Source organism: Salvelinus sp. IW2-2015, linkage group LG18 (genome assembly GCF_002910315.2).
Source record: "Salvelinus sp. IW2-2015 linkage group LG18, ASM291031v2, whole genome shotgun sequence".
Taxonomy (NCBI): Eukaryota; Metazoa; Chordata; class Actinopteri; order Salmoniformes; family Salmonidae; genus Salvelinus; species Salvelinus sp. IW2-2015.
Genome location: NC_036858.1, coordinates 32113596 through 32134313, shown reverse-complemented (window position 1 = coordinate 32134313; position 20718 = coordinate 32113596). Strand labels below are relative to the sequence as shown.

The following is a 20718-nucleotide window of genomic DNA, read 5'->3' as shown; positions in this document are numbered from 1 at the left end:
GTTATTTTAGTGGACAAAAAAATTGCTTTTCTTTTAAGAACAAGGACATTTCTAAGTGACCCCAAAGTTTTGAACGGTAATGTAAGTTTGATAGATTTCTTGACCATTTATAGGTGAATAAAGGTGGATTCTGGAAGGCAGAATTTAAATAGGAGTCTGTGTCAATGTTTATTGACAATACACTTGATGCCATTACGGCTATCATTGAAAGTAAGTATATAGTTTACAGAAAACTTGATTCTGTTTTTGTTGTCATTTATTAAGTAACTGGTTTCTGTTTAAACTTGTGTTTTGAGCTTTATCAAGCCAGGCATCAGGGTATCCTCTCAAGCGAAAATGCTCAAGGAGAGGGCGATAACTATCTGTAGGTTTTCTGTAAACTCTAGTACTTGTTACAAAAGCGACAATCTATATCTAAGAAATCTATGGTTAATGCTATTTTCCATAGTGAAGGAAATTGTTTGATTGTAGTTAAGAAGTTCATTTAATTTCGGAACCCGTCCAGATCATAAAGCAATCTTCTGTATATCGGGTCCAATATTTAACATGATCTTTGTAAGGATTATTTTCATGAATAAAATCCAATTTGAATTTTCCCAAGATTGATTTGCGTTGTTGGAAGCTAATGGAGTTCCCGTTGCTGTTTCTAAAGTCTGTAGGTAGTGATATTTTTCAAATAGAAAATAGTTTTTAGTAAGCATTAGTTGTGCAAGCTCAATTATGTAATTTGTAGGCACATTGCTTAAGCGGTTGGAGAGGAAGAATTTGAGGGCCTCATCATTCGCAATATTGGTGTTATGGAAAACCAGGGGCCAGCAGGCCTCTACAAAGGAAGGAGCAGGACCTTGGTCAGCTCCAGAGGGCTCGAGAGGCCAAGGTGAGTCGGCGCCATGGACAGCTCTACAGGCACCAACTGGGTCTGGTGATTCATGGAAGACGCTGTAACTCAGCTGGTGCAAGCCCAAAGCCTCCTTGCCCATCAGGAGGCCTTCACACAGCTTAGCCAAGCCATGGTTCGGCCAAATCGAATGACGGAACCAGTCAAGATTCTCGCCAAGCTAATTGCTGAAGATGACATTGAAGTTTAGCTAGAGGTTTTTGAGCGCACCACAGAGAAAGAGCGATGTCCCTAGGAGGACTTGGCTGGCAAAGTGGCCCCTTTCTGACTGGAGAAGCCCAGAAGGCCTGTAGGGACTTGGCACGGGCGGATGTCGACAACTATGCTGCTCTGAAAACTGCCATCTTGGCCCATTATAGGCACAACCATTCCACTCCTGGGCCTATGATGGCCACGCCCCGGTAAGACCTCAAATAGCCGCGCCGGTTAGATTAACTAGTAGTTGGCTTACCACGTGGGACGGGCCATCAGCTATAGATCGACTGGTAATAGACAAATGTATCCTGCCCACCGACACAAAGCGCCATGCTGCCCAGAGCAACCCCCGTTAGTTGATGCCCTGCTTGCTTTTAATAGAAAATCACCAGGTTACTGTAGAGGTGTTTGCGAAGGACAGAGCCCAGTAGGCCTGAAGTCAAGCCCGAACCAACGCGTGGTAGAAAGGGAGACACCTATTTGAGCCCCGCTTCAAGACGGCCTCCTATTACTGAACCCAGATCACCCCCGAGGCTCGGCTGCTTGTTAGCGGGAGCCAGAGAAGGTGTTACAACTGTGGCCAGAAGGGATACCTGGCCTGGAGCTGCCCGGGAAACGAGTCTTTGCCGACGGCCAGTCACTACCTGCTGGGCCCATGAAGCAACTGCAGCCCCCCAGATCCTAAAGCAACGGGTCTCCCGCTGTCTTATTTTATTGTGAGTGTCACCTCTCCCCTGACTCCCCTGAGCTGCTACAGTATATAGCTATGAGACATCAAGAGCAACTGTTTGACTAATGGATAAATGTGTAAGTCCACATAACGAGACACTTTCTGTTTGGGAGCCAGTACCTGAAACGATAGGTCTTAATGGAGGGTCTGTGGTTGATTTGTGTCTAAACTGTAGGTTTTGGGACAAAGATATTTAAATTCCTGTTCTGTCAACCATTTATTTTTGTAGTCATTTAACGAGGACTTTATTACTCGAAAATCTGTTTCTTGTAACATATTTTTAATCATCCAACATACAAATTTTTCGATATACATGTTGGTATTAGAAATCACAATTCCACCTCCCTTATCTGATCTCTGTATCGTTAAGTCATCAAGAGCGTTGTTTGTTTTTTTTACTCCTGGAAACGTATTGTTTACGTTGTAAATGTGGACTTTCACTTTTGGATTTGTTGGATGTCAATTACATTTCCTACCAGTCTGCAGAATTTACTAACTGATGGGTTATTTACAAAAGGACTGAAGGTACTGGGTAATACCCACAGACTGTGCCAAATACCAATTTTCTGCCTGTTACTCAAACCTGTGCCCTGAAAGAGCCCAGAAGAAAGCGTGAAATCCTGTGTATATTTATAGAGTAAAACGTTGGTCGCCCCCCCACCAACCAGAACATACCATAAATCATTGATGTTCTCTTTTCTTGAGCCGTTCTGGTTGGCATGCGTGTCTGCATGCGTGTGCGTTCCTTCCCCTCTCTTAAGCAGTAGACTTAGTGAAGAGGACTACCCTCTGGCTCTGGGAGTGTCAGGATGGGACCTCACGTCGATTTTAAAGATTTAGTGTCCGCAAGCTGTTAGGTGTGGAAAAAGTCCAATTGATCTTTGCAGACGCAGCACGGCGGAGCAGACAGCGGCGTGAGGGCTAATTTGATTCCACACGGTCACACCCAATCACACCCTGTCACAGGGTAACGCACCTGGATGCTGCTGATGTGGTCTGCCTAATCAATTGCCTGGCTCTCACAACCTAATCTGAGCCTACTGTAAGTCACAGCCTAAACGTAGGTCAGTGGACGGTAGTTATGAGCTTTCTGCTGCTAACTAGCTGGCCGTATCTGCATATCCTCCTCTCTCCTCCTTTCTCCCTGCTTTCTTTGTGCTTTTTATTGAGCTATCTGTTGTTGCTGGTTGGATGTGTCAGTGACGTGTTGAAAAAAACATGTGGTCTTGTTTTAACCGCTGTCATGCATCTGAGCCAGATTGGACAGACTCTGAGAGAACTGTGGTTTTAATAGACGTGTGCAGCCAGCAGTGAGTGTGTGGCTGGATGCTGCGTGGTGTGATGCGCTGTGTGGTGACAGGATTGGGGACATTGGGTTGTGGCAGATAGCAGATGTGTCCTGTCCCATGTCAGCTGCTCCGTCCCCCCAGCATCCTGACAGTATCTCCCATTAAATCCACAGACACACTAGGACAAAGGGACCTGGGCAAAGTCAGGCAGTCACCCAAGACACAGGCCGCTCGCCTCCCCGCTGCAGACACACACAGAGGGCTGTGGTCAACCATGTGCTCTCTCTCGCACACCCAAAAAATTTGTATGTCATAAATATGCATGCACCAGCAAAAGGAATGACTTTCTATCGCATACCAGTTTTCCCTTATTATGCTTATCATAGTTGTTCATTGTGATTTTTCTTTATTTCCCGTTTTGATATTTTGTCAGTCGCTCAAATTCAGTTTGTCAGTTAACTGTGTCTCCCTGAATTCTGTGGCTGAAGCAAGTTCTCATGGCTCTCTGTTCGTCTTGTCAGTCTAGTCACTGTGAAATACGATACTGTCTGTGAATCATTCCGCTGCACCTGGGCTGACTGTCTCCCCCCCCCCCCCCTCTCCACCCGTCCCTCCCCTCCAGGATCCTGCAGCAGCAGAATGAAGACCTGCGCCGGCGGCTCTCCCACACCACCCACAAGATGGAGGCCATGGAGACGGAGTTTGAGACCAGCCGCCACTACATGCGGGAGGAGATGGGTCGCACCCGCGACGACCTGGAGAAGATGAGAGACAAGTTCCGCAGGTGACGAGTTCGACCTCCCTCGTATTCTGAGCCAGTTGTCAGTGTCATGGAAAGCGCTCTCACTATCTCATAACACAGATAATATTCCCTTACACCGCGCTCACTCACTTCCTCTCCCCACCACACTTTTTTCCCCACACAGAAAGATTAAATGAATACCTTCCCCGGCAATCAATTTTTAATGAATTTGATCAAAGCTGTTGAATTAATGAGATCTTAGCTGTCTGATTATGCATCTAGTTGTTACTTTAATTCCCTCAATCTCCGGGCATGTTGGATTGCCTATTTGAGAATGTTATGTTAAGTTTCTGCCACATGGAACATTGCCAGGAAGTCTGTGCTGTTTTATCTACACACAAGTTGTCTGGATGTTGTTTGGGTGGTGGTCCATTCTCAATACACACGGGAAACTGTTGAGCGTGAAAAACACAGCAGGGGTACAGTTCTTGACACAAACCGGTGCGCTTGGCACCTACTACCATACCCTGTTCAAAGGCCCTTTAAATCCATGTCTCAGTTGTCTCAAGGCTTACAAATCCTTCTCTAACCCGTCTCCTCCCCTTCATCTACACTGATCTGAAGTGGATTTAACAAGTGACATCCAATAAGAGATCATAGCTTTCACCTGGATTCACCGGGTCAGTCTATGTCATGGAAAGAGTTCTTCATGTTTTGTACACTCAGTGCATATCTATATTTCATAATGTTGTTGTTCAATCGGAGGATGTTGCCCCAGGGCTCTTCTGTGCCCCACCACACTTTCTCTGTCAGCCCCAGGTGATAACACCAGGCCTTCCTCTACAATATATGGCCACCAGTCTTTCAGAACCTGATTTAAAAGCAAATGCTTCTCCTACATATTATTATTCTGGTCTGCTGTGTTTGCTTTCCCTGGCGATGCACTTGCAACCCACCTCCCAGCTCTTGATTAAGAAATTCATCTTTACACATCTGCTGGTCTATCCAGTTCATTCTGAAGTAAAAGGCAAGCCAAGTCCCATCTGTGTTCAACTTGTAGCTTGTTAAATGATGATTTACATTATTCTCCGTTTACAGTTAACGTTTAAAAGCGTATTGACAGATCAAATAGATTTGAGTTTAACACTAGAACCGCTAAAGCTGTCATTTGGACTTTTCATGATAAAAAAAAAAAAGAAGTGACTTTTTCTAAGTAAGTCTATATAACACACGGTCCTTGTTAGAATCTTAATATCACAAACAGAACTGGAGTTATAACCAGTTTTAAGAGGGCTTATCATTTTTTAAATAGTGCCTGCCCCTCTCCTTCTCCCTACAGTTGCCGTGTCCAGTTGATAATCACCCCAATAATTGTTTCGAAACTGAACCTAAACTATGCCTAAACTAATTTCACACATATAACAACAGATTAAATAAATGAAGTAAAGTATGATGGGGGAGAATGGGTGAGTTGATGAGCGAGGGGAAGCGAACAATGCAGAATTATGTAATCACCAATTGGGAATGAAGAACAGGGTGGGCCATTCTATTATATTGGTCTATTCAGATGTTTATCTCAAAATGGTATGTACCTTATATCAGTCCATCAAATCCAAGCAGTCTTTATCAGTCTACTCTGGCCTACGTGGAGTACGTCATTTACAATGGCGAGAAGACCAAGACGAAAGCACATGCCGTGTTAGCGTCGCTCCAAACTCTGACTGAACTACTGACGGTGGGGAAGAAATGAATCATGACATGTCTGATGATTATTCATCTGATTCTGAGCCTCAGCCTGAACATACACCTCCGAGGCCTAAGGGCAAAAAAAATCGAGTACGTTGCGCCTCGAAGATGCGCCCACCACCAAATGAAACGGGGAGATGGGAGAGAGGAAGAGACGGTACCGTTGGATAGAACAAAGTCAGTGACGACGCCATGGGCCGATTATCAGCACAAAATGTCACCACTGACAGAGAATCCCCTACATCGCAAGCAAGTAACATTAGCACTGCATTCACCAGCTGTCGTTGTTTGTGACATGAGCTGCCAATAATTGATTATTATTCATAATGTGCTTTTGTACTGATTTTCACTTTTATCAAGCACACTTGGCACTTATGTTTATTGATGTTGTCATCGCTTGGCTGCGCGTCTTGCTGACCGTGCATGTTGGCGGTATTATTTTCATTTTTTTTTGTATAAAAAAGCTGTTACAGCATTCCATCACACATGCGTTCTGTTTCATAGTTGTAACAATGGCACTCCACGAATAAAATGTATTGAACGCTTGAATTTTTAAATTTTTTACATAGACTACAGTAACATACATTTATTTTTAAAAAGCTATTGTTATTTTAGAAGAAATAAAATCGGATTCTGATGTTACCTAAGTAAGTTAAAGGTAAAAAAAAAATTAAGCACAACCAAATGATTATTTTTGCTATAGCATATATGAATAACACTGTTAGAATTTTGCAGTCAGAATGGGTTCGAAGGGGGTTCCCTCGAGGCCCAGCGATTCTAGTGTTAATGGCAGGAAAAAAATAGCCAACAAAATGACAAGCGTGTACTGGTGGGGGGTATGCCTAATTCATATTTTAATGAGAAAATAAACTGTCTCGTGGGCCTCCTGAGTGGCGCAGCGGTCTAAGCCACTGCATCACAGTGCATAAGGCGTCACTACAGACCCAAGTTCGATCCCGGGCTGTATCACAACCGGCTGTGATCGGGGGTCCCATAGGGCGCCGCCCTAATTTGCCCAGTCCGGGTTAGGTTAGTGGAGTTTGGCTGGGGGGGGGCTTTACTTGGCTCATCGCGCTCTAGCGACTCCTTGTGGCGAGCCTGGCGCCTGCAGGCTAACCTCGGTCGTCAGTTGAACTGTGTTTCCTCCAACACATTGGTGCGGCTGGCTTCCGGGTTAAGCGGGCGGGTGTTAAGAAGTGCGGTTTGGCTGGTCATGTTTTGGAGGACGCATGACTCGACTTTAGCCTCCCGAGCCCGTTGGGGAGTTGCACGATGAGACCAGATCGAATTTGGGGAGAAAAAGGGGATGAAATACAAAAAGAAAAGAATGAGATTGTAAAGCTTATGTCATTATGAAGTGAAATGGTATTGATCAATGAGGTTCCCACCACCACACAGAGAAGGGTTCTAGGCTGACCTTTTTTACAAGGAGCAGGTGTGCGCTTAAGTTGAAAAATGTAGGCGCACACAAAGAAATTTAGGAGCACAATGAAAAATAGTTGAGGTAATAAAGCTAGAGTCCTTAATTTTTCAAGGCGCACTGGTGCTCCTAAATAAAAATTCCAGGTCACGCAGCAAAATATTTAGGCGCTTTATGCGCGTAAAATTGTAGCGCTGTAGAGCCCTGCTTAGGAAACTAAAACTCTGTCAGAGGCAGGACACAGGTCTGCAGCTAATGCTGGTTAACAGAACTTGGCGGGAAAACCATTTCCCGATTGGGTGTCGGGTGATAATGTTTGCCATTCTGTTTCTTATGCACAAGATGTCTTTTAAATCGTAAAATATGTTGCATCCATTTGAAATATTTTCCAATACATTTCCCATATCTTTCTTTATATGTAAATGTACCATTTCGTTTTTATCTTGCGGTCAACATGTACAGTGGGGAGAACAAGTATTTGATACACTGCCGATTTTGCAGGTTTTCCTACTTACAAAGCATGTAGAGGTCCGTCATTTTTTATCATAGGTACACTTCAACTGTGAGAGACGGAATCTAAAACAAAAATACAGAAAATCACATTGTATGATTTTTAGGTAATTAATTTGCATTGTATTGCATGACATAAGTATTTGATACATCAGAAAAGCAAAACTTAATATTTGGTACAGAAACCTTTGTTTGCAATTACAGAGATCATACGTTTCCTGTAGTTCTTGACCAGGTTTGCACACACTGCACACACACAGCAGTCACATTTTGGCCCACTCCTCCATACAGACCTTCTCCAGATCCTTCATGTTTCGGGGCTGTCGCTGGGCAATACGGACTTTCAGCTCCCTCCAAAGATTTTCTATTGGGTTCAGGTCTGGAGACTGGCTAGGCCACTCCAGGACCTTGAGATGCTTCTTACTTCTTACGCAACTCCTTAGTTGCCCTGGCTGTGTGTTTCGGGTCGTTGTCATGCTGGACGACCCAGCTACGACCCATCTTCAATGCTCTTACTGAGGGAAGGAGGTTGTTGGCCAAGATCTCACAATACATGGCCCCATCCATCCTCCCCTCAATACGGTGCAGTCCTGTCCCCTTTGCAGAAAAGCATCCCCAAAGAATGATGTTTCCACCTCCATACTTCACGGTTGGGATGGTATTCTTGGGGTTGTACTCATCCTTCTTCTTCCTCCAAACACGGCGAGTGGAGTTTAGACCAAAAAGCTCTATTTTTGTCTCATCAGACCACATGACCTTCTCCCATTCCTCCTCTGGATCATCCAGATGGTCATTGGCAAACTTCAGACGGGCCTGGACATGCGCTGGCTTGAGCAGGGGGACCTTGCGTGCGCTGCAGGATTTTAATCCATGAYGGCGTAGTGTGTTACTAATGGTTTTCTTTGAGACYGTGGTCCCAGCTCTCTTCAGGTCATTGACCAGGTCCTGCCGTGTAGTTCTGGGCTGATCCCTCACCTTCCTCATGATCATTGATGCCCCACGAGGTGAGATCTTGCATGGAGCCCCAGACTGAGGGTGATTGACCGTCATCTTGAACTTCTTCCATTTTCTAATAATTGCGCCAACAGTTGTTGCCTTCTCACCAAGCTGCTTGTCTATTGTCCTGTAGCCCATCCCAGCCTTGTGCAGGTCTACAATTTTATCCCTGATGTCCTTACACAGCCCTCTGGTCTTGGCCATTGTGGAGAGGTTGGAGTCTGTTTGATTGAGTGTGTGGACAGGTGTCTTTTATACAGGTAAAGAGTTCAAACAGGTGCAGTTAATACAGGTAATGAGTGGAGAACAGGAGAGCTTCTTAAAGAAAAACTAACAGGTCTGTGAGAGCCGTAATTCTTACTGGTTAGTAGGTGATCAAATACTTATGTCATGCAATAAAATGCAAATGAATTACTTAAAAATCATACAATGTGATTTTCTGGATTTTTGTTTAAGATTCCGTCTCTCACAGTTGAAGTGTACCTATGATAAAAATTACAGACCTCTACATGCTTTGTAAGTAGGAAAACCTGCAAAATCGGCAGTGTATCAAATACTTGTTCTCCCCACTGTATATGGAAAAACAGCTTTGTCAGTTACTGTTCATGTGCATTTTGAATTGGTTTTGCTCTGGGGTGCAGTAATGTAAAAAAAAAATGCACATGTTTAAGTCAAGACTCCAGGAAAAAACACATGGCTGCTTATTTCAAATCCCCTGTGTGTGTGTGGAATTCAAAAGCAATCATCCCAGTTTATCTCCAATCAAGAGGCGTCTCTTCCTGTTTTTTGGTCAGAGCAGCCAGTCACTTTCAATTATCCCTGCAGTGTTTCCATCATAAATCGGAGCATGAGGCTACATGCCTATGCGGGATGCGCAGGTCCATACTAGATGATCACACATTTCAATGCGGCCTCAGCAAAGGTAATGGTTCAATTGGATCACCGTTGTTTAATGAGTATGCTCCACTCCTATGTCCTATCTGATTATCACCGAGCAGCACCATTACACGGATGCTTTTAGAGATCACGCTGCATGGAGAAAAGGCTCTGGGAATGAGAAGCCAATTGTTGTATTTACGACTACAATTTTACCCAACCCAGGAGCAGCCTTCACATGTGAATTACTCTCTGAGGACTTGATTTAATTTGTTTACGGCAGCCAGACTATTCAATTCGACTTCTTGGTGGATCTATCAAGTGACTTTAATTGCTCTGCCTATTTTTTCTGAATTCCATCAGCTCTAAATAAAATTAATCACTATCCTCTGAACACTGAAATACAGCGGGAGTTTACCACTGTGGTCTCGGTGGGAATCAGTGAGCTTTGCTCAAATGTGTTTATGAATTTTTGATTGGGACAAAGAGAGCGAAAATCATCGGTGGTGATTTGCAGTGAACACTTTTTAATTAGTGAGGAATGAGAAGGATGTGCCAGAGGGTAATAAGAAATGCTGGTGTTATTGAGAGGGAATTATGTCAGTCAAATCCAGGTGTTTTTGGAGTATGAATCCAATTGATACGCAATGGTAGCGCTGATACATGCTGGACACTGCAATAGCTTTAGTGTCATTGCAGTGGGGTTGTAATCAGGGCAAGGTTACACCAGTGTGTGTGTCCTTATGCAATATTGTTCGATCGATGAATCAATCACTTGGCCAGTTGGCCCGGGAGAGGCAGTTGTTGTAACATGTCCACATCTGCATGGTCAAATGAGCAAACAGTATGGCTCAGGGCAGAGAGAGGAGATGAGACTAACAGGCTAGAGAGGATGGCCCTGGTGCACTGTGCAGACCTCACTACCGGGGAAAGGATCACAAGCTGCTAGACTGTGGCCTTGTAATCCGTTCTCAATGGGAAGAGTGACGGGCAGAGTGCTTTGTGAGCATCATCGGGGTGCTTTTTTTTTGACACTTCTATTGGATTTCAGATGTTGGATTTTCAGTCATAGTCCTGAATCATATGCTCCGGGGTTTCTGTGAGATGGGGTTTGAACCATACAAAGGTTAACAAAGGCAAAATTACTAATATAACAATGGACATAGAGAGGTGATTAGAAATTACTGGTATTGAAAGATTCGCAGGTTGGTATTTATTGTTGTGAAACTTGCCCTGGTGGCAGCTCTGCAGTAGGTACACTAGCTGGCACAGCCACAAAGTCATGAAATCTGATTTGAAACCTAACCTTAACCACACTGCTAACCATAATACCTAACCCTTATCCAATTTTGACTTTGCAGCTGGCCCAACTAGCGGAAACCACTCAGTTCTACTCGCAGGGCAAGATTCATGACGATAAACGTCAACCTGCGAAAGATTCATGACACCTTTCAAATACAGATTTTCTAAAAAAAAATTGGGGGGGTGTTTCTTTGTTCAAGAAGTCTCACATGGAGTTGACTTGCACGTAATTTCTCATGAGTCACACTCACTGAAAGATTTCACTGAAAGCAGTGTGCTTTGGTGCCCTGAACTTCCTGATTCCCACACCTCTTTACTGTTGCTCACCATTACACATTGTGAGCGTGACTGATGATGATTGTGCACCACCATTATCCTAATCAGGGGTTGTAAGCTATTTCTATAGAACAGGAACATCAATACCTGTACAGTACATGCCTGCAGGGCCCATCTCATCCATTAAAAGCAAAACTATGTGTAAAATTGTTACGTTGCCATTTTAGCGCTTTGAATTTCTTCTGCATCATAATTGCATTCGGCATAAAATCCACAACCTCTCATTTTAGAGTGGAATTTATCTAGCAAATTTAGGAGGCAGTGGATACTGGATACAGTGGGAAAGTAATTGCCCTTGGCCCTATTGAAATGGGTTTAGTTCAGACTCCTCTCTCCCCTTTCCTCCCATCTCTCGTAATTTGTGCCGAAAGTCTAACCTGTTGAAAAACTCAGACGGCGTCATTAAATGCTCTGAGAAAATTCATACCGCTCTGCTGTTGAATGTGAATGGAAATAAACCAAACTAAATGTACGGGTATGTGACTGCCAAAAGAACAGTATCCGTACTTCAGGACGTGCCCATTTTCTGGTGCCTTATTGCGGCAATAACTCTGGTCTATATGGCCAGTTTCTTTAATTTATTTGACGACCAGTCTGAGACGAGACGCACATGAGAAGACAACGCATCATCTGAACTATGATGGGAGTTGATTGCATACATTTAAAAAATGATTATTTCTTGTTTCTTGTTATTTCTAAGTGTTTGAAGAGTTCTTACTGCAGTGCTACGTTCTGTACCAGTGGGCTCATATCAGTCAGCAGCATACCATCTGTGGATTTCCGATTTAACCTTTCTATCTGTAGGCACTGCACTATTAACTGAGACACATTCTGTTTTCTGCTCTTCTCCACAGACTGCAGAACAGCTACACTGCCTCCCAGCGGGCCAACCAGGACCTGGAGGAGAAGCTTCATGCCCTGGTAACCTTTCACCTCTTTCAGCTGTCCTCTGAGCTTTTTATATAGGTTTTCATTGGTCAATACACATTACGTGTTCTTCTGGTGACTACTTTTGAACGGAAACCTTTACGCACAACTTGTACCATGAAGTTAAAGGGGCAATCTGCGGTTGCTACATACATTTTTGAATTTTTTTAATGAATGATATGTAGTCTCTACATCTACTTATGCACATATGAATGAATGATACGTATCCATTGATTCTTTAAGAATATAACTTATAAATGCCTCATTAGCTTAGTTCAACTGTCATACCACATCAGAACCCCAAATACATGTTTGCATTACTCCAATGTTTGTAAACAAACAGTATGGCCTCAAAACATGGTTAAACTATATTTTTGATATCATGGATGGTCAGTCCTTCCATTCATAGCTCAAAATATTAATTTTCCTTTTGACCTTACCCTGGTCAAACGTATTATGGAATTGCAAACACTACAACTTCCAATTGCAGGTTTCTATGTCACTGAATTTCCCAGTATACCAGGTCAGTGGATCTATTCTGTATTGGGGAACAGTCTTTCCCATACAGCTGTGTGTGTATTATCTAAAGTGCACTCTCATGCCATTATCCCACACCTGTCAGACATTTATGTTGCAGGATTTTGTTTTGGAAGGTTCTGTGGTACAGAGTGCTGCAAGGGATTAGCACGGAGGGAATTGACTTAATTGCCAAATTATTCTATCACGCATGTCTCTGCCAGACCCCTTGGGAAATGGGAAGGTCCACAACTCTGCTATTCCCTGTGGCAGCACACCAGGGAAAACCTGTGTGCGCGCACGTTCCAAACCCACCACAAGTGACAACTATGGAATTTATGTGCAAAGAGAGGGACAGTTGTATATATTCCCACAATGGCAAATCCCAGACCGTCCCTTTAAAACATGGTTAATTATGTATGATGCTTGTTATAGGTTTATCGGGAGATTCACAATATGACTCCCCAACCATACATAACAAACATGAATTCACATCATCATTGTTTCGCCACTAACATCAATCATGTATTAAATATCAGGACATAAAGTATGCGTGGATGTTAGATGTGCGCTGCTGTCCCCACACGTCTGATGGTTGTTTGATTAGCCTCTCAATTCAATTGAAATGTGCTTTATTGTGGATGACATACTGATACGTATTGCCAAAACACAATGTTACAATAGAACTAGTCATTAACAATCGAAAATAAAAAATCAACAGGTCTTGGAAATCAACAGAATAATACTAACAATGTTAATTGGGAGGGGTGGGGGGAGGGTATTTGTGTGTCGGTGTGTGAGTCGGTGGTATGTGTGTGCATACTTTATGTCCATTCTTTCCAATCACATTGTCAAAGGAAACGTGCCCCCTGGCCCAATGTTGTTTTCCCATAAAATGTAGATGGACTGTCAGAATAGTTTTTTTAGATAGATAGATAGATAGACAGACAGACAGACACAGTTGAAGTCGGACGTTTACATACACTTAGGTTGGAGTCATTAAAACTCGTTTTTCAACCACACCACAAATTTCTTGTTAACAAACTGTAGTTTTGGCAAGTCGGTTAGGACATCTACTTCGTGCATGACACACGTAATTTTCCCAACAATTGTTTACAGACAGATTATTTCACTTATAATTCACTGTATCACAATTCCAGTGGGTCAGAAGTTTACATACACTAAGTTGACTGTGCATTTAAACAGCTTGGAAAATTCCAGAGAATGTAATGGCTTTAGAAGCTTCTGATAGGCTAATTGACATAATTGGAGGTGTACCTGTGGATGTTTTTCATGGCCTACCTTCAAACTCAGTGCCTCTTTGCTTGACATCATGGGAAAATCAAAAGAAATCAGCCAAGACCTCAGAAAAAGAATTGTAGATCTCCACAAGTCAAACGCCTGAAGTTACCACATTCCTCTGTACAAACAACAGTATGCAAGTATAAACAAATGTTGTGGGGCTGCTTTCCTGCAGGAGGGACTGGTGCACTTAACAAAATAGATGGCATCATGGGGAAGRGAAATTATGTGGATATATTGAAGCAACATCTCAAGACATCAGTCAGGAAGTTAAAGCTTGGTCGCAAATGGGTCTTCCAAATGGACAATGACCCCAAGCATACTTCCAAAGTTGTGGCAAAATGGCTTAAGGACAACAAAGTCAAGGTATTGGAGTGGCCATCACAAAGCCCTGACCTCAATCCCATAGAAAATGTGTGGGCAGAAGTGAAAAAGTGTGTGCGAGCACGGAGGCCTACAAACCTGACTCGGTTACACCAGCTCTGTCAGGAGGAATGGGCCAAAATTCACCCAGCTCATTGTGGAAGGCTACCTGAAACGTTTGACCCAAATTAAACAATTAAAAGGCAATGCTACCAAATACTAATTGAGTGTATGTAAACGTCTGACCCACTGGGAATGTGGTGAAAGAAATAAAAGCTGAAATAAATAATTCTCTCTACTATTATTCTGACATTTCACATTCTTACAATAAAGTGGTGATCCTAACTGACCGAAGACAGGGAATTTTTACTTGGATTAAATGTCAGGAATTGTGAAAAACGTGAGTTTAAATGTATTTGGCTAAGGTGTATGTAAACTTCCAACTTCAACTGTACATATCACACACACACACACAGTGCCTTCAGAAAGTATTTGCACCACTTTACTTTTTCAACATTTTGTTGTTTCAGCCTGAATTTAAAATAGATAAAATGTAGATATTGTGTCGCTGGCCTACACACAATAAATACTCCACAATGTCAGTGGAATTATGTTTTTAGAAATGTTTCAAATTAATAAAATTAAAAATTAAAAGCTGAAATATTTTGTTCAATAACTATTCAACTCCTTTGTTATGGCTTTAATGTTGTTCCCTTTAAGCTTCGCTTGTGCGCAGTCGCGCACTTCCTCCAGGACTGCCATACAGAAGAAATGCGATGCCACGCGGAGACGCATTCATTTGCACTATATAGATCAACTTTTTTTCTGTGCCTGAATCAACATTACAGTGCATTCGGAAAGTATTCAGACACCTTGACTTTTTCCACATTTTGTTACGTTACAACCTTATTCTACAATGGATAAAATACATTTTATTTACTCATCAATCTACAGACAATAGTGTGAAAAGTGGAGAGGATTTCAGAAATGTTTGCAAAAGTATAAAAAAACGTAAGTATTCAGACCCTTTGCTATGAGACTCGAAATTGAACTCAGGTGCATCCTGTTATTATTGATCATCCTTGAGATGTTTCTACAACTTGGAGTACACTTGTGGTAAATTCAATTGTTTGGACATGATTTGGAAAGACACACACCTGTCTATATAAGGTCCCACAGTTGACAGTGCATATCAGAGTAAAACCAAGCCATAAGGTCGAAGGAATTGTCCGTAGAGCTCTGAATCAGGATTGTGTCGAGGCACAGATCTGGGGAAGGGTACCAAAACATTTCTGCAGGATGGAAGGTCCCCAAGAACACAGTGGCCTCCATCATTCTTAAATGGGAGAAGTTTGGAACCACCAAGACTCTTCCTAGAGCTGGCCGCCCAGCCAAACTGAGCAATCGGGGGAGAACGGTCTTTGTCAGGGAGGTGACCAAGAACCCGATGGTCACTCTGATGAAGCTCCAGAGCTCCTCTGTGAAAATGGGAGAACCTTCCAGAAGGACAATCATCTCTGCAGCACTCCACCAATCAGGCCTTTATGGTAGAGTGGCCAGACGGAAGGGTATGAATACTTATGTAAATGTATTATTTCAGTTTTGTATTTTTTTTTATACATTTGCAAAAATGTCTTAACCTGTTTTTGCTTCGGCATTATAGGGTATTGTGTGTAGATTGATGTGGGGGAAAAACGATTTAATCAATTTTAGAATAAGGCTGTAATGTGGAAAAAGTCAAGGCGTCTGAATACTTTCCAACTACACTAGACACTGAAGTAGCTTACCAAGACGACACTGAATGTTCCTGAGTGGCCTAGTTACAGTTTTGACTTAAATCGGCCTTGAAAATCCTAATGGCAAGACTTGAAAATGACTATCTAGCAATGGACCAACAACCCCACAAGACGTCCTGAATACTTTCCAACTACACTAGACACCTGAAGTAGCTTACCAAGACGACACTGAATGTTCCTGAGTGGCCTAGTTACAGTTTTGACTTAAATCGCCTTGAAAATCTATGGCAAGACTTTGAAAATGACTATCTAGCAATGCCACAACAACGCCCACAGAGCTTGAAGAATTTGTAAATGTACAATCCAGGGTGTAGAAAGCTCTTGGAGACTTACCAGAAAGACTCACAGCTGTAATTGCTGTCAAAGGTGACTCTACACATGTTTTGACTAAGGGGTGTGAATACTTCTTAAATGTTATTTTCAATAAATGTGTGAATTTCTAGAAACATGTTTTCACTATATGGTATTGTGTGTAGATGGGTTGAGAAAAATAAATACATTTAATCCATTTTGAATTCGGGCTGTAACAACAATCGTGGAATAAGTCAAGGGGTATGAATACTTTCTAAAGGCCCTGTGTCTGTGTGTGTATGCATACAGTAGTGTATCTATGTATGTATGTACACTGCTCAAAAAAAATAAGGAACACTTAATACAACACAATGTAACTCCAAGTCAATCACACTTCTGTGAAATCAAACTGTCCACTTAGGAAGCAACACTGATTGACAATAAATTTCACATTGCTGTTGTGCAAATGGAATAGACAACAGGTGGAAATTATAGGCAATTAGCAAGACACCCCAAAAAGGAGTGGTTCTGCAGGTGGTGACCACAGACCACTTCTCAGTTCCTATGCTTCCTGGCTGATGTTTTGTCACTTTTGAATGCTGGCGGTGCTCTCACTCTAGTGGTAGCATGAGACGGAGTCTACAACCCACACAAGTGGCTCAGGTAGTGCAGCTCATCCAGGATGGCACATCAATGCGAGCTTGTGGCAAGAAAGGTTTACTGTGTCTGTCAGCGTAGTGTCCACAGCATGGAGGCGCTACAAGAGACAGGCCCAGTACATCAGGAGACGTGGAGGAGGCGTAGGAGGCAACAACCCAGCAGCAGGACCGCTACCTCGCCTTTGTGTAAGGAGGAGCGCTGCCAGAGCCCTGCAAAATGACCGTCAGCCGGCCACAAATGTGCAATGTGTTCAGCATATGGTCTCACAAGGGCCTCTGGGAATCCTATCTCGGTACCTAATGGCAGTCAGGCTACCTCTGGCGAGCCACATGGAGGGCTGTGCGGCCCCCAAAGAAATGCCACCCTCACACCAATGACTGACCCACCGCCAAACCGGTCATGGCTGGAAGGGGATGTTGCAGGCAGCAGAACGTTCTCCACGGAGTCTCCAGACTCTGTCACGTCTGTCACGTGCTCATGTGGCTCAGTGTGAACCTGCTTTCATCTGTTGAAGAGCACAGGGCGCCAGTGGCGAATTTGCCAATGCTTGTGTTCTCTGGCAAATGCCAAACGTCCTGCACGGTGTTGGGATGTAAGCACAACCCCACCTGTGGACATCGGGCCCTCATACCACCCTCATGGGAGTCTGTTTCTGACCGTTTGAGCAGACCCACATGCACATTTGTGGCCTGCTGGAGGTCATTTTGGCAGGGCTCTGGCAGTGCTCCTCCTGCTCCTCCTTGCACAAAGGCGGAGGTAGCGGTCCGCTGCTGGGTTGTTGGCCCCTCACGTCTCCTGATGTACTGGCCTGTCTCCTGGTAGCGCCTCCATGCCTGGACACTACGCTGACAGACACAGCAAACCTTCTTGCCACAGCTCCGATTGATGTGCCATCCTGGATGAGCTGCACTACCTGAGCCACTTGTGTGGGTTGTAGACTCCGTCTCATGCTACCACTAGAGTGAAAGCACCGCCAGCATTCAAAAGTGACCAAAACCATCAGCCAGGAAGCCATAGGAACTGAGAAGTGGTCTGTGGTCACCACCTGCAGAACCACTCCTTTATTGGGGGTGTCTGGCTAATTGCCTATAATTTCCACCTGTTGTCTATTCCATTTGCACAACAGCATGTGACATTTATTGTCAATCAGTGTTGCTTCCTAAGTGGACAGTTTGATTTCACAGAAGTGTGATTGACTTGGAGTTACATTGTGTTGTTTAAGTGTTCCCTTTATTTTTTTGAGCAGTGTATATATACATATATACTACCGTTCAAAAGTTTGGTGTCACTTACAAAAGGCCTTGTTCTTGAAAGAAAATCAGATTTTTTTTGTCCATTAAAATAATATAAAATTGGTCAGAAATACAGTGTAGATATTGTTCATGTTTAAATTACTAGTGTAGCTGGAAACTGCAATTTTTTTCTGGAATATCTACATAGGCGTACGGAGGCCCATTATCAGCAACCATCACTCCTGTGTTCCAATGGCGCGTTGTTAGCTAATCCAAGTTTATCATTTTAAAAGGCTAATTGATCATTAGAAAACCCTTTCGCAATTGTTAGCACAGCTGAAAACGGTTGTTCTGATTTAAAGAAGCAATAAAACTTTCCTTCTTTAGACTAGTTGAGTATCTGGAGCATCAGCGGGTTTGATTACATGCTCGATTACAGGAGGTGTGATGGTGTGGGGGTGCTTTGCTGGTGACACGGTCTGTGATTTATTTAGAATTCAAGGCACACTTAACCAGCATGGCTACCACAGGATTCTGCAGCGATACGCCATCCCATCTGTTTTTTGCTTAGTGGGATTATCATTTGTTTTTCATCAGGACAATGACCCAACACACCTCCAGGCTGTGTAAGGGCTATTTGACCAAGGAGAGTGATGGAGTGCTGCATCAGATGACCTGGCCTCCACAATCACCCGACCTCAATCCAATTGAGATGGTTTGGAATGAGTTGGACTACAGAGTGAAGGAAAACCGGCCAACAAGTACTCAGCATATGTGGGAACTGTTGGGAAATCATTCCTCATGAAGCTGGTTGAGAAAATGCCAAGAGTGTGCAAAGCTGTCATCAAGGCAAAGAGTTGCTACTTGGAAGAGTCTAAAATATATTTAGATTTTTTTAAACTCATATTTGGTTACTACATGATTCCATATGTGTTGTTTCATAGTTTTGATATCTTCTCTATTCTTCTACAATGTAGAAAATAGCAAAAAAATAAAAACCCTTGAATGACTAGGTGTGTCCTGTATATACACTAAGTAGTAGCCAGTTTATTATGTACACCACCCCGTTCACGGACATGGTTCGCTCCTGCAGACAGTGAGTCACGTGGCCGGGGTTTGCTGTATAAAGCAGGCAGACCGGCCTCCTGGGCTTTTCATGAACGACATTGTCTAGTCTTTACTGAGAATGGTATGACAAACATCCAGTCAGCGTCAGTCCTGTGGGCGAAAATAGCTTGTTGATGAGAGGTCGAAGGAGAATGGCAAGAATTAAGCTGACAGGCGGGCCACAAATAGTCATATAACGGCACAGTACAACAGTGTGCAAAACGGCATCTCAGAACGCACAACTCGTCGGTCCTTGAATTTGGCGAAGTGGCATGAGTTTATGGGCCCATCCAGCCTGATGTCAACGGTACAGGCTGGTATCGGTGGTGTAATGGTGTGGGTAATGTTTTCCTAGGTCCGTTCGTACCAATTGAGCAACCCTTCCATGCCTGAAGCAATGAGGCTCTTCTGGAGGCAAAGGAGGGTTTGACCCGGTACTAGATGGGTGTACCTAATAAACTGGCATCGGGGTGTATATAACTGTGATCCTTTGCTGGTGACTGTCGTATGGTCCCCTGTCCCCTCTGATAGCTGTGTGACAATCAAAGTCAAGCTGCACTGTGTTACTAGGGAAAGACCAACTATGTTGCTGTGAAACTGCCAACTCTCTGCATGGCATGTGATCTGAGTAGAACTACAAGCAGTTTCCCTTGACTGCCCGTTAACCAGAGGCTAGCCCTCCCAGAATGGATTCACACCACATAGGCCTATTTACTGTCGTATTATCTACCAACATTCTACTGTCTGATTTTAGTCCAGCCCTGCTGTCAGTGTAGAAGAGGTAGCTAGCAAAATAGATGATAGAGGATGAATGGGCTGGTCGGAGCTTTGAAGATGGGACGGTGTGTGTGTGGGGGGGGGGGACTGGCCCTGATGTGAGGTAATCTCTTTTAACTGGCCAGAGGATTACTCTGCCCAAAACATGCTCTGTCCCCACACTCACTCGGTCAAAGGTGGCCTTTAGCCAGGGGATGGGCAGTTGAAAGAGTATCGGTGTTTTGTGTTGCTGGCCTAAAATAATTTTGAATACTCGCATCTTAGCGTGAAACGGGGTTGAAGGGGAAAAGTTTGCGGTAATTGTTCCAATTACTGGTTGTTCTGATACTCAACACATTATTTTCAAAGCGATTGACATACTCCAGACAAACACAACTTAGTTAGACATTTTGCCAGTGCTTATAAATTTAACGAGCAGAATAGTTCAAAATGTAGTACTTCTATTCAATTATAAGTAAACAAATTGCAAACCTTGAATCGAGTACTCGCGGTCACCCCTAGTACACAGCTTTAAAATCCTCCTTCCTCATCCTTGGGGATTCCATTATTTTTGTGTTGAGCCTAAATTGATGAGATTTCCCAGTTCTCTTTAGAGGTCTATTGATAGTGTGATTGGGAATAGGCCTAAATTGGCGAACAGTTGAGGCCTAAAATTGCATGCCTGTTTCAACATATTCTGACGTGTTGCGGTAGAGGAGTTTGCAATC

General features: G+C 43.4%; 1 protein-coding gene across 3 annotated transcripts in view; it reads left to right on the top strand.

The window, feature by feature from the left end:
• Nucleotides 1–20718, top strand: part of LOC111978368 (tight junction-associated protein 1) — a 145325-nt gene that overhangs the window by 95721 nt on the left and 28886 nt on the right. For all 3 annotated transcript variants that reach the window (XM_024008389.2, XM_024008388.2, XM_070448428.1), the window contains 2 exons: nucleotides 3735–3896; nucleotides 11895–11961. In XM_024008389.2, the coding sequence (XP_023864157.1) occupies nucleotides 3735–3896; nucleotides 11895–11961 (229 nt within the window). The remainder of the gene's footprint in view (nucleotides 1–3734; nucleotides 3897–11894; nucleotides 11962–20718) is intronic.